The sequence below is a fragment of the Paramormyrops kingsleyae genome, chromosome 22 (assembly GCF_048594095.1).
Source record: "Paramormyrops kingsleyae isolate MSU_618 chromosome 22, PKINGS_0.4, whole genome shotgun sequence".
Lineage (NCBI taxonomy): Eukaryota > Metazoa > Chordata > Actinopteri > Osteoglossiformes > Mormyridae > Paramormyrops > Paramormyrops kingsleyae.
In genome coordinates, this window is record NC_132818.1 from 14,080,967 (window position 1) to 14,095,705 (window position 14,739).

The 14,739-nt window shown below is 47.1% G+C and overlaps 2 protein-coding genes across 16 annotated transcripts in view; one reads left to right on the top strand and one right to left on the bottom strand.

Annotated features, from left to right (window-relative positions):
* On the top strand, nucleotides 1-4,789 carry socs1a (suppressor of cytokine signaling 1a). Of its 2 annotated transcripts, none has more exons than XM_072705105.1 (2): nucleotides 1-139; nucleotides 3,900-4,789. In XM_072705105.1, exon 2 carries the CDS (start codon nucleotides 3,974-3,976, stop codon nucleotides 4,559-4,561), a length of 588 nt encoding a protein of 195 aa, XP_072561206.1. In that variant the 5' UTR covers nucleotides 1-139; nucleotides 3,900-3,973; the 3' UTR covers nucleotides 4,562-4,789. The 2 variants fall into 2 exon arrangements, with proteins under 2 accessions (XP_072561206.1, XP_072561205.1); XM_072705104.1 differs by lacking the exon at nucleotides 1-139 and adding an exon at nucleotides 2,819-3,343.
* Nucleotides 4,790-8,615: 3,826 nt separating this feature from the next.
* The window catches only part of clec16a (C-type lectin domain containing 16A), a 32,852-nt gene continuing 26,728 nt past the window's right edge, over nucleotides 8,616-14,739 (bottom strand). For 7 of the 14 annotated variants that reach the window (XM_072705317.1, XM_072705324.1, XM_072705323.1 and 4 more), the window contains 2 exons: nucleotides 14,092-14,241; nucleotides 8,616-10,673 (listed from right to left, as the gene is read on the bottom strand). In XM_072705317.1, the coding sequence (XP_072561418.1) occupies nucleotides 10,168-10,673; nucleotides 14,092-14,241 (656 nt within the window). In that variant the 3' untranslated portion in view covers nucleotides 8,616-10,167. Of the gene's footprint in view, nucleotides 10,674-11,577; nucleotides 11,684-14,091; nucleotides 14,242-14,739 lie in introns of all 14 variants that reach the window. The other 7 variants (XM_072705319.1, XM_072705316.1, XM_072705328.1 and 4 more) reach the window with 5 other exon arrangements.

The window sequence follows — 14,739 nt, forward strand, 5'->3', positions numbered from 1 at the left end:
CAAAGGTTTAGACCCTAATGCATTTTGATTCATTATAATGAACTACCTCAGTGCACAAGGAAGGCATCAACTTTCATCTATTCTAATGCAAAAGCGTGCGCCTGAAGAAGCGGTGGAGGACAACATTTTATACTGCAAAGTGAGATTTGTTAAACTTCCATCTTATTTAATCTCTGTAACCTTTAGCTGCAATCTGGCGTATTTTTATGCTGATTTAATTGAATGAAGCTTTCCCACGTGAAGGTTGTTGTGCCACCACCGTTTTAATCTCTCTTTATCCCCATGTTCCCTCTTAGTCACTGTCTCATCTTCCGCATGTTTAACCGTAATCTCAGTCTTTCGTATGTGAACGCAACCGTCTGGTGCAAATTTGTTTTGTCACGTTCTTAATTTGCCTTACGATGTATTCCAAGTTAATAGATGGGCAGGGATATTTGTTTGCCCTTGTGTCCGTTTTCCCAGAAGTTTAAACAATGCATCCGTTGAACTGACTGCCAGATCCGCACGAACGTACGGACTCTCGCGATTGGCTCGTTTCTGCTCACGTGATTTCTGGGAAGGGCACTTCATCAGTGAAATTACAAGCGTCCCAGCCAGCTGGCCCTTGCTCCATCATATTAGGTTTCCGTAGGTGCAGCAAAGGATTTAATTTTGACATATAGTGCGTCCCTATTAAAAGCAGCCGCTGTTTACTTTAAATAGTCATGCTTCAAATAATATGCATCAAAGTAATTTGCATCTTTGAACTTTTCTAAGAAGAATAAGATGGTATGCTCCTGAAATTATTGTGCGTATAAATAGTGTAAGGATAAATAGTGTAAGGAAACTTTTCATTGAATTGATGAAACAGTTAGCGGGTGCAATGTATTTTATGGTCTTTGCAAATACCAGAAATCAGGGATTGAAAACGAGTGAGCTGTACATGATTCCAAACGTGCCAAAAAAGCTTGTTCTTGTATACATTTGCAAACCTCCCAGTTTAATTCACCTGCAAATCTTACTGCATCAAATTGGAATTGCAGCAGTCGCGTACCCTTATGTCAGAGTAACACTGAAATTAATCACGATCATGCTAGGCTAGAGGAGCAATGGTAACTTTCAAAATATATCCGTAAATTGAGTAACAGGTTTCAAGGGGTAGGGCCGGTCAGCTGGTTGGATTTAACAACTTTCACTTTCGATTTCCCATAAACCCAGATCTCTACCCGAAACGTATGTCGCCATGGATCCCGAAAAGGTCCAGCAGAGGGCCCCAATGAGCAGACTTGAGAAATCAGCTTCTGCAGACAACTTCTGCCTTGAGTTTCCTGTAAACCTTGACTTTATCCGAAGGGTCAATTTCACGCTTTGTTCTGATTTTCAGGAAAGGTGACTGGGAAGAGACACATTGCTTTAGATGCTGTACACATTTTTTGTACATCCATCCTCTAAATCACGTACCCCGTGAGGCGCAGGGCACAAAATGTAAGCAATTTTGAGAACCTGGGAGAAACTTTAGCAAATCTTTGGAGAACATGCAAACACCACACACTAAGAGCAGGAATCAGACCCACAATTCTGGTGGGCTGAGATCACAGTGCGACCCACTGAGCCACTGAGAAACATGTAAAAAATTATACAGAGACAGCATAAGACATGTTGAAAAAGGAAGAATGGATATTGACAGGTATTAATATTTTGTATGAGTCTAAACCTTCTTCACAGATAAACACAAACTATCCATCTATCTTCTATAGCCAGGAGATACAAATACCCTGAAGTTCCAGCTGGAGCAAGACATTTAAAAAAATGAAAATATAAACCACATATAGACCTTGTTAAATGCTAGTGAGAAGTGCTTTCCAGATTTCCTCTTGTATTTTCAATCTTGCATTTTACTTAATGTTGTATCAGTCGACACTTATGTGCTATTAGGTGAACGAATTACAATCAGCAGGTTTACTTCCTAAACCAAAATCTCAACATTTTCCCCCACCAGAACAGAAAAGACAGCAAAACAATAAATCACAAAAAAGACCCTCGCTTAGTCACCAGCATACCGTTTGGGTTTCTTTTTCCTCACCGGAGGCCAAAGTATATCTAGGTATAAATGCATGACTGATTAGGTACCACTAGGGAGACACTGGATTTCGTATGTTCTGCATGAAATGCAGAAAGTGATTATAGAACAAACTAAACCAGCGCTGGTTTACTGTGTCAACAAACATTACATGCTGTTGAAAGAAGGGAGATTTGCCTAAGGGGAACTAGGCAGGAATGACAGTATACAGGCAGCATTTGCCAGTTCTACAGAAATGATACTGAGGCAAGAGCTCCCAGATCCCCATGACGACCCTCAGCTGGATTACAGAGTTTCACTTCTAACCCCCACCCCCCAGCCTTTACAGGGAAAGACAGTCAGAAAGTAAATCTGACCTTTTCAACTTTTGGTTTCTTTTCTTTTTTCTTTGGAAGCAATGTAGTATTTGCGCGCCATATTTTTTGTCGTTTTTATAGCAGTAAAATTGTGACTTTGCAGCCAGAAATGCTGCATATTTTTGCTGCCGAGTCACTCATTTGTTGCTTTTCGGTCGACAGTTTCTGTAAAAAAAAAAAATCTGTCTTTTAGAAGATTGCACAAGGGGGCGGCAAATTGCTAATTAATTGTATTGTGCGTCTGCGTTTTTTTTTTTTTACGAGACATGCAATGTATTGAATACCAACTTAAATTACTAGTAAAATATGTTATTCCTCCCGGTGTGTTACAAAACGTCTTTATGCACCAGGTCATGCGTTTACATAATCGTGCTTTTATTTCAGCCTGTGCAGTTCATTCCGATGCGTTTAACAATGGGAATTACGATCAGGATTCTGAAACGCAGAACTGTACATCGCCATCACTTTGCAACGTGGAAAAAAGACTGTGGTTTTTCCTTGTGATGAATCTATGATGCTCTTCAAAATCATCACTACTCCCTATTCCTTCGAAGAGAAACACCAAGGAAGTAGATAAAAGCGTATTGAGATTTCTCCATATGAATCAGTTAAAACGAAACAGAAAGGATTCTAAGAAAGCCGCACACGCGGGGTGGAGCTAGTCGGCAAGTAAAACTCATACCGGAGCTCGGCACAATGCATATGTTGGGCATGTAAAAGACGGAACCACCGTCCCGATCCGTCACGAAGTGCTTGTCTAAAGGCAAGACTAACGGAGTCGATGAAAACAATAATCACACCGAGTGAGATCTGCACTGCTTCAACACGAGCAGTCAAGACACGTCGTTTGTACGGATTTGTCTGCCAGCTGCACAGCGGGCGCATTTGTCGCAGGAGATTTAAACATCGAAAGCTTTTAGTGCCAACGGTAAGGTGGATATTTCTTGAAGATTGTTGCTTTGTTTTATGTTATTAAGTGTGGGTTTTTGTTGTATTTGCCAAAGGACTAAATAGACTATGGAAAAACAAACGATCCTGCCCTAAAACCCATTAGGCTAAATGCAAACCAGGATAATTCTCTAGTATCTGAAAAAAGCAACTGGTTTGCGTTTTAGTTGATGCTGGTGTACCGCATCCAGAGTCGATTATGGACTATATGGAAATCAGATGTTTTTACTGAATGCGATGCCGCAACATTTCTTACGAATTCGGTTAGCTTAGAGTTAACTAAAACTGAAAAATTACTATCCAAGTGTCAGTAAATGGAATTGCCAAAGCTTTGCGGCGAACATTTTTCCACTTATAATTATAGCTATATCGTTCATTATAATTAGCGTTGTTCAAACGTCGGATGGAAGCAGCGGTTGCTATTTATTTTTTTTAATACGTGGCGACGGTTGTAACAATGCGTTCAAGTGGGGTAGGTCAAATGGCAATATTCTGATCCCACCGTATTAAACTTGTGCGTTTCCCTTTTTTTCCAGATCAGAAGGCTTTACCTCAATCACCTTAATGAGGGACGCTATGGAAGACCACGCAGGCTGGTCTTTTCTGTAGGATGGTAGAACCTATTAACGTGGAAGGCAATGAAGCAGAAGAGCGCGATAGAGTCCAGCAGTTGGCAGATAATATACAGCCCATCCGGCACAGACCCGACAGCCGTGAATGCAAGACACACCTCCGACCCTTCAGGAGCCTGAACGATTTCCATATCATCAACATGACCACATCCAAGCTGGAGGAAAGTGGCTTCTATTGGGGTCCCATAACTGCCAGTCAGGCTCAGCTGCAACTCAAGGACCTTCCTGTGGGAACTTTCCTGATTCGAGACAGCAGCCAGACGGACTTCTTCTTCACACTGAGCTACAAAAATTCTTCCGGGCCTGTCAATATCCGCATCAGTTTCCAGGGATCGCGTTTTAGCTTGTGTGGGAGTAAGGAGACGTTTGACTCTCTATTCAAACTCTTGGAACATTACGTTAACAAGAAGATTTTGACCAAACCTTGCAGAACAGTGAAGGTACAGTCCCTCCAAGAGTTCTGCCGGAAAAGGATTATTGAAACATGGGGGGCACAGAAGATAGAGAGTATCCCACTGGCCGATGTCTTCAAAGACTTTTTGAACTCTTTTCCATACCCTTTGTAATGGTACGAATGGACGCATGGGATACACTTCACAGCTTACTAATTGCTAATTCGTTGCAATTTTGTAGGAAATCCCGTAGCAAACAAATACACTTAATTTTTATAGTTTACATCTGTCAATGTTTACACTATGCAGGACACTCGCTGTTCTGTTGGCGTACATCTGCTATGCAGACCAATATATTTTTATATTTTCATAAAGAAAATAAATTTTGTTTTGAAAATGTAATTCTTGGTTTCTAATCGTGTAATATTACGGCCCCTGAGTTTTTTCCACGCTTATTTGCTTAAATTGCTTGGTTGCAGTTACCAGATCCCGTTAAGTAAAACAGGTCAGAATTACTCCAGTGACACGCATAGCCACTCCGTGATATTCACTGCCGCATAAGATGGTGACTCTTTCGTTTAAATCTTTACTTGCTGCCAGAAAGATATATAATACGATATTTAATTGAAATAATACGTTAGCCTAGGGGCAGTGGTTTCGTGCTGAAGACCGAACTCGCTGATATTAGACAAGCAATTCTCAAGATTTCTAATCATACTTATGAACCGTGCATGCTGCGCAGTTATCAGTCATTTTTGTAATTTTTTCCCAACAAAACGGGCGGGAATCCAGCATTAACGGTGAATTTGCTCGTGCTCGGTCTTCCAGAGATAAAGCGCATTAATGAATCGCTGAATGTTGGTTGTGATGACTGATTTGTGTAAATCAAACTAAACGAGATTTACTGTCACTGGAGCCCCGCCCCCAGTGCCTGCCAGCACTATAGGGTATCATTTACAAGAAATGCAGTGGGTAGCGCTGACGTGACCCCGTGGGAGCCGAGGGCAGGGCTTTGCCTGGAACGTAACCCTAAAATACTCTCAGGCGTCTATAGCTAACAGCGGCCGCAGCCTGAAGCACCGTAAGGTTTAACCACCTGTAGAGCGACCATAACAAAGACCTCCTTAGGCATATGCTGGGTAAATTTGTGGTAAATGATCAAGTGTCAGTCGGTGCATTTTATGCCGTCTGATAAATACAAAGGTAACCCTTTACTTGTCGGGGCACAAATATTGAGTAGGCCTAATAACTTATTACTGAAGTACAAATAATGAACAAATCACGAACAAATATACTTGATCATTTACAAAGGTTTGCAGAATTAACAGACGTAGTAACAAATATAGTGAGATAAAACATGCGTCACGATTCATGAAAGATGAGAAATCAGTATGTAACTAAGACTTAGTTTGTGGTTAATTAATACATAAGTAATGGCATAATGCTACATTATTTGTACCCCTTCAAGTAAATTAACAATATAAAGCACATAATTACACACATACGATGGGATGTTCCGGCCTTGCGCCCTTAGTCTCCGGTGCGGCTCCGGACACCCAGCCGCCCTGCATAGGACAAGCGGATATAGAAAATGGATTCATGGCGATATTATGACAATCAGCGAGGTTCAAATTATCACATGGATGATAACCTTTAATCTTAGTCCTCACTTTCTTCGATCTTGCAAAAAAAGATCTAAACAAACGTGGCTCCTACAGTACGCACCTGAGGACTGCGGTTTATTGATTTATTTACCACGCAAAAACATCGAACGATTAAGTGTTTTGAGTACTGTGTCAGGGAATTTTCGAAGTTTTTTCGGGCTTCCTGGTTTCTCTCTCTCTCTGTTCGTTTTCAGGAATTGCGTCGGTTTATCAAAAGAGAAATCGGTGTAAAAATGAAACCTGCAATCCAGTCAGGCCTATTTCCCAAAAGTGTAATCGCTTAGAGTCACCCTGTAATACTGGAAGAATTCCATTCTTTATTACCTCCTAACTCCTTCATGAACTTCAGCTTCTAAGATGAAGCTGTGTTTGTGATGTGATTTATTTTGATTATCTATATATACACATACTCACACGCGCGCGTGTGTGTATATATTATATAAAACTATAAAACATAGGCTATCTACAAAACTTCATTACATAATGAAAGAAGTTAACATACTTGAAATTACGCGAGCTGAAGAACCGCACAGGGTCTCCAAGGACTGGAGCGTTACTCTCAAAAATACATTTACATTAAGACATTATATCGATCTGCAGTCTGTCTTAAAGGGAAGGTCGGCGATCAAAAAAAAACAGCCGACGCAATGGTGCTTGTACATTCGCGGGTAAAGATAAAACTTATTATCTGACTGACTTATCACCGGGTTGGTAATAAAGGCAGGAATTTCCAGAAATTAATACTGCCAAACTTTGATCGGGATTTTTCCCCCGTGTCATGCGTTTGCCACAAAACCAGCCTCTACCTGTTTCAGACATTAACTGACACGTCCTTCTTGAAACAAGATCACCAAAAAGGCAACAAATATTAGTCAAAAACTGATGGCACTGACACACTCTCTCTCTCTCACTCACACTCACACACACACACACATAGAGAGAGATCCACACATACGTTTAAAATTGCCATTCATCACTTCTGACACCATTGTATGCATGTATCTCTGATAAGACGAAAAAGATGTTACTGAGTTTTATCTCTTCCAGGAAAAGAAGTGTTTGAACTTCCGCGAAAAGACATGCAGTTTATCCTTCGCGCATTTGGTCTGCGGGGTCTACAGTTACTGTGGCTTCACCAGCAATACTAAGAAGCAGCCTGTAGGTCCGGAGAGGCGCCACCTGCTGGAGACACGTGACATTACTTGGGAACGCTTTCACCGCATTCAAATGCTAGTTCACCAGACTGAGGCGAAGTTTTAATGAGCTAGCCATGGATTCTGACCTAACGTTTTGGGCTTAGCAAATCCCTGTTGCGCTAAATGTCAGACTAAACTGGTTTCCAGCATGGCTTCAGCCCAATCCAACCCTCTGCACATGCTCATGGAACCAGAACCGCAGAAACATTAAGTCCATGGCAGGTGTCACTGTCAACCAACCAAAATAAGTAGGCCTAAATAAATAAATTCAATTACCAATGTTATTAAGAACTGGAGTCTGCTGTCAACAAAAGTTTACAGCAGAATCTGAATGAAGTTACTGAGCATAACCACATCCTACTGGTGGAACATTGGTACAGTTCACGGAAGGGTAGCCTTTCAGAGAAAATATTAGCAGCCGACAGGGCAGACAGAGTAACTGAGTCACACCTTGAGCGGCTCAGATGATTACCAGGAAGGCCGGGGTTAGGCAACTGTGCCCCCCCCCCCAAAATACACCACCAGACAGACCACAACCACCATCACCACACTACAGAGTTTCCATAGGAACATCATCCTGTGATTTAATCCAGATGAGGAGGGGGTGGGGAGGGGCACGGGTGCTTCAAGTCTGACGTTGTGATTGAGGAAGACCCTCGATGCCCATCTGCACCCACTTGCCACCCTTCCACGCTCCACTCTGGTCACCCCCCCCCCCCCCCCCCCCCTTTTTGCCATGATCCTGGCTGAGATAAAGAACCACGTCACACGGCCTCAGAAAACACACTCATTCTGGCCGGAACACGTGGTGTCATCAAGGTCAGCGAGGCAAGGACATTCTGGACGTCAGGCATCGCAGGACGCTATCTGGGCAAGAGGACTGCCGGCAAATTTGCGAGCGTGTGTGTCAGCAGACCCTACCTCACTCCTGCCTGGACCAGAGCAACATTCTTCTGAAAAAGCAGAAATTATAGCAATGGAAGGAAGCAACACACTCAGAAGTAGTTTCCTGGTACAGTTGTCAGCAGCTTAAGGGGGGGGGGGAGGTCTCACCGGCCATAATATGTGACCGCCCAATCGGACACTAACAGCATGGCTGGTACCCCACTCACCCCACCCATGATTATGGATCACAGCTGCGAGCATCACAGACAGCACAGTGCCACCCCAACCAGTTTTCAGCAGTGAGTAAAGTCCCTCCGACCGCAGAATGTCAACCACCTCATTACGTTTAAGGTCGCGAACCTAACACATCACACAATGTCAGAGAAAATACATCCAATGGCTGGAAGGGTTACCGAGGTCAGAGGGCGACTTGAAGGGCAGCAGCCCGAAACGCGAGAAGTGACAGGAGAACAGAGAGACCCGTTAGTGAAGCCCAGAGTACAATCATTTATTGCAATTTATTAACAACTTCCATCAGTATCTTGCATGACAACATATCAGAAGCAGATGGATTTTTTACAGGACGTAAACCATGCAGCATCGTCCGATTTTACACGCGTTTCCCTCCCTATGTACATTCCCACAGTTCGACAGACTGGTGCAGGCTGAGGGTCACGCACACTATTGCTATCATTTTTGCCCGTCTCGTTCCCGTGATCGACCGCTCGTAAACTGAACCTGGGTGAGGAATTCCAGGCGTCCCGTCTCCAGGGAAACCCGGTGGATGAAGGGCAGCGGAGCTGGCACTGCCCGCTGAGCAAACCCCCCTCGGGTGGATCGTGCTCTTGTCGCCTCCCGTTTCGTGTCAGGATCACCATCGCTCAGGGGTCACCCGTTCTCTGACATCACACTGATTGGGGGAGTCCCCAGTGGACAGGACCACACCATGCCAGGGGTGCCTGTTCAGTCCCACAATCCTCCTGGTGGTCAGCGCCACATGTCAGCCAGCGGTGCGTCGACCCGGGAGGTCCGGCTGGTGCTATTGTGTAATTCTGATGGCTGGAAATCCAGGGAATGGAAATGATCGGAAAATAATGTCGGGGGGCAGAAAGGATGGGACAATAAGGACGAGAGCCAAGGGGGGGGTGGGGATGGGGGCCAGACCCCTGAAAGGGGACAGATGGGCACAGATCGCCGGGGTGTGGCTGAGCAGAAAGAGCCAGGAGGTCCAAAGGCTCAAGAAACAACAGGGGGAAAAAAAACAGAGAATCCAGTGCAGATGCGAATGGTACAGACAGAGCTAAAGGTCAGGTGATCCTAAGAGCACAGGGTGTCCTCCGTCAGGGTGACGCGATTCCGACAGAAGGCACATCCTACAGACGGGAGCCCTCTACAGTTACCAGAAAAAAAAAGATCCAGTGAACAGAAAGAGGTCAATTTATCTCCCACAACCTGGGCACAATACCAGCCTGGGAGACGCATCTCTCACAAATCTGTGCCGGCAACCCGAGCTTCTGTGCGGCTCGAAAGAACTTAATACCTTAGGATGGCATTACATTCATCAGTGTATGACTGGTAACACGCTATAGGCTCTGCAGCAAAGGCCTACACAGACACGCACGCTTTCGCTCTCTCCCTCACCCACACCTGCACACACACACACACACACACACATACACACATACACACACACACAAAGTAGAAAACAGCACCAAGCCGGACTGAAAGGAATTCATTAAGTCAGCTGTGCTTTGTCTATTTGTGTTGGACCTTTGTCTCCAACTAAACAGGTCAGTGTGTCAATGTCCAGATAGAAAAAAAAAGCAGCAACACACACACACACACACACACACACACACACACACACGCACACACACCAAGCACGCTCCACAGCAAAACACGTATGAGTGACAAAGGGAAGGAGAGAGGAAAGGCAGCCAATCACAGAGAGAGGGGTGTGGTCACAGTTAACCCCACCCCCATGCTGGCTGGTCTGTTCTCAGAGATCACTGTGCAGAAGGTCCTCTGCGGCCCCCTAATCCTCTGCTGGTGGTGCGCTGTCCGTAACAGGTGGAGGTGATGCTGGAGGAGTCTGTGCTGCATCCCCCTCCTCATCCTTCTCCTCCTCATCCTTCTCCTCCTCTACCTCCTCCTCCTCTACCTCCTCCTTCGCCTCCTTCTCCTCCTCTTTCGCCTCCTTCTCCTCCTCTTTCGCCTCCTTCTCCTCCTCTTTCGCCTCCTTCTCCTCCTCTATCTCCTCTTCAGGGTGGGGCAGCCCCCCCCCACGGACCTCAGGGGGGTTAGCCAAACAGCGCAGGCTGGGGGGGTCAGCTGGAGGCAGCAGTGTCAGGGACTCCACGCTCAGGGTGTCAGAACCATTGTCCAGGAACAGGGAGATGGTGGGCTGGGGCGCCGGGGTCAGGCTGGGTGCCAGTGTTGGGGGCGTGGCCTGCTGCTGAGGGGTGGGGCCCGGTGTCTCCATAGGCTCCGCCTCACCAGGGGGACAGTAGTTGGTTTGGTCCAAGAACGAGGCATCATCTGCTGAAAAAACCAACGCTGAATATTAATTAACCAATCAGATAGGACTCTCATTTGTACAATAAAGAATACAGCAAACGGCCATTTTCACCTCACTATAGATAAGCAATTCCCCGTGGAGTTTGGACTGATTTGAAATCTTTAGTTAATGACACCATGGATTCAAACGACAGGGATTCCATCAGATTTTTGATCATAGAAAAAAAATCATTTGCACTGGGTATCGGGGGGGGGGGGGGAGGATCCCCCAGCCATATAAGCACTAAGAGAGAAAGTCAAACCCTGAGAGGAACAGACAGTGAGAAGAGTGCAGAGAGACAGGGAGGAAAAACAGAGGGAAGAGGAGGAGGCCGGGACAAATAAGCTCAGACTGGGGGGGGGGGGGGGGGGTCATATCCAAACTAACACCAGCTTACCGAGCTTAATGAGTGATGTGAAAAACACATAGTGGGAAGACAGAAATGTGTGCCCCCCCCACCGCCACCCCACCCCACCCCCACAGATTGCTGCATTCCAAGTCGCATTGCGACGGCCCCAGGTATAGCTCTCATGTTCAGGAAGTGACACTCAAGTGACCCCCCCCCACCTTAAGACAGAAAGAAATGCATAAGTGATCGTAATGTGGCCGGGGTGTTGGGAGTTGACCCATTTATGGGTTACTCTGGATGGTGAGCTTGAGTGCAGAGGGTTGTTCCAATACCTTTCCTGCATAATGCTCACTTCACTCACTGTGGCAAGTGTGGGAGTTAGGTTCTCAAAGTTGTAGCATATGAGGGAACATGAAGCGCCCTATATAGGGTATAGGAGAGTTGGGCGGGGGGCAGCAGACACAGTTTAAAGGCAGGCCCTCTGCCCCCCACCAGTCCTCCCTTGATAGCACCTGATTTTGCGGAACATGGAGACCTGCCTGGTCGGGTGAGGCCACGCCGGCACGGAGCTCTAAACCCAGTGTCCGCCGTGCCCGGCCTCAGACAGACTAAACACCCTCCGCCGTCCCTTCCTGCCAGACCTGACTAGAGGAAGACAGAGCAGAGAACACAGGGCAGGCTAAACAGTGGCACACAGATGGAGAACGGATAGGGGAGATCATCAGGCAGTCAGGCACAAAACAGAGAGCAGGCACAGACCGAGATTGTGTGTGTTCTGGGGCGGGGGGGGGGGGGGGGTAAATAAAGGCCAATTCATGCATCATCGGCGATCTCTCCGGAAGAAATAGAGGATGCCTTAAAAAAGAGGTTTTATAAGTGAGAGAAATGTTAAGCGTGTCACTTCACTGGAAATGGGAAGTGGAAAAAGGGAAACACGAGGCTTCTAAAAGTATCGAATGGCCTGCCCCCGAAACACCACGCCCCCCCCCCCGGAGGAGAGTGCTGTGGCTTGGACTGCCCAGGGGGGTGTGAGCGGGCCTTTTGATATTAGCAATGCCGTGGGATGTGCTGAAGTGAATGAAAGCAGACGGGAGCCACAGGAAGGCTGAGGGCAGGTGCATCATGGGACTTGCTCTGTGGCTGCCACTGTTACTGGGGAAACCGCGGTAACAATCAATAACCCGCACTTGGATAGGCAGGGGGATTTTCACAATTGTCACATAAACAGACTGCACTCGATGCCACTATTTAAAGTGATGGTGTCCTCTTTATCAGTAACATTATGTTCTTAGGCGTATTAAATGATCTCGGTCAAAATGTCCATTCGTAGTATCGTGTTATAGCTGGAAAAAGACATTCCGTGAGAAACCATTCAGTTCCTATGCGGAACAAGCATCACAAGAAACCAAAGGAATTCACAGTCCTGGCTGAGGGGCTTGTCACTATAGCTACAGTAGTGAGCATGATTACTCACACACATTCTTACTTGTGACCACCCCCCCACCCCCAGTTCTGTGGAATGGAGGACGCCTGTCCCTCATTCCTGGTATTGTGTGTCAATTATGGGCTTGGTCTGCTGCTCACAGAAAGTTTGGATTTCCCAGAAAGAAAAAAATTAAAACGGTTAAAAACAGATAAAGAAACAAAGCTTATCCTGATGCTAGCTGAACAATCTATGGGTCACTCTGCATGACGAGCCCCTGAGTACCCAGGGCTGTCCCAATACCTCTCCTGCTCAGTGTTCACTTGGCTCATTACTGTGGGACCTGATCAGCTATTTTTTGCCATCCTGACTAAACTGTGTCGATTCCTGTCCAAAGCCCATCGCTCAAACCCATGTCCACTGCTGCCCAACACGCCCCTGTGTCATTCATCTCCGTGTTTGACTGCAATCAGAGGGCTTCTTACATTTCCTTACCTCTTTGTAGCGTTTAAATTGGGAGGTTACACACTACTGTAACCAAAATGATCTACTACTCTTGAACTCATGGAATTACTTGTTTTACTTGGCAGTTTTACAGACATGACTTCCCACCCCCCCCCCATCTGAGACCTGAAAATGCCCACTGACCCCTTAACATCCACTCTCAGTCCAGGTCACTTCCGGATCCTTCCTTTGGCCATGCGTGTCCTGCCCTGACACAGGGAATATCCGCGGCCTGTCATCCTGCCACCGTTTAGTCAAACCTCGACGGGATTCGGACTCCAGTCACCATCCGATATGGGGGGCTGGAGATTTGCCGGCAGGGTTTCCTTAGACAGAAGAGCCCCAGACGTTAAAAAGCGATTCCTCTGCACTCCAAAAGGTTGTTGGAGGCTGGTTAATCGGACCCCGGGCCCAGAGGCTCCGTCAAGCCCCCACCCCGCTTCTTACGACAGAGTAGGACTACCACTTGATAAAGGGATCATGTTTTGCTGTCAAATGGAAATTCGTAAGATAAATACTGGCCAACATCAGACGGCGTTAGTGGAGGTCGAAAAGGGCACTGAGAGCCACAGAGCCAGAAGTTGTCAGCTGTGCGGCTTTTCTGGGAAAAAGCTCGTGTTTCAAGCAAAATGAAAGCAAGAGGAGAACCGTGAGACAAGCAGACAGGCAAGAATCGGTTCGCAGGTGAGAGAGACGGTCACGTCAGCGCAGAGCCAGAACAACTGGTGCCGCGAAAACCATCACCGCAACGTTAAAACGTACTGAGGACGGCTGGGCGATGGAGGCATCTGGAAGGGCTTTTGCAGTACGTGTGTGGCCCGACCAAGAATGCGCAGACACGCAGGCAGTCAGACGCACAGGAAAGTAGGCTGCCTAGGCACGCAGACACACAGCTGCAGACATGCAGACACACAATTGCAAGCACGCAGACACACAACTATGAAATGTTTACGGGGGGGAGGGGGAGGTGGGGGGGGGGACAGAAAAAACATCCTCCAAACCCAGGCAGCGAGGCCTGGCACGGTGAACGTGCCGTAAGGAAGCGTGCAGCAATCTGACTAAACTCACGGCCAGTGGGCTTTCAAAGGGGGTAGGGCCTCATGCCGCCCCTCCCAGACAGCGTTACCTGAGGGGCTCTGGGTGGCCGACTGAGCAGAGCCGGAGGCAGTGCTGGCAGTGACTGAGTCACAGCGACCTGTGCTGCCACTGGAGGGTGGGGACGGTGACGACAGGGGGGAGGGGCCTGCAGGCCCGGCACAGTGGGCTACCGCAAAGCCTGCAAGATACAGAGATAGAGATCAGGGCGGAGAATGACTCTAGAACATTCCTTCCCTCCTTGTGCTGCTGCGGAGGCAGGCAGCACTATTCCCATGCCAGCCCTGCCATTAGCAGGCCTCCGAGCGTGACACCTCTCCCCGGCAGTGTGGCCACGGAGGACAGCAGCCGGCCTACATTCGCTGATGGCAGCCTTCCAGTAGGCTTCTCAGAACCTGCCTGAAGATGTTGCGCACAAGGAAATCCCGCGCATATAACCGAAACTTGCACATTAGTCAAAGAACTCCCCCCCGCACCCCCAAGGACTCCCCTGCCGCAACATGACTGTGCGCCACAGCGCCACCTGTGGCACAGAGCTGTCAGCATGCTAACAGAACTGAAGAGAAAAAAAAGGCAACTGCACGGGGTCCTAAACAGGTATTCCAGTGCTCTGGAGCCCCCTACATAGAACCAGTCACCTGCAGTGACTGGCCAGCAGAATGGAGTGCAGCTGGTCCAG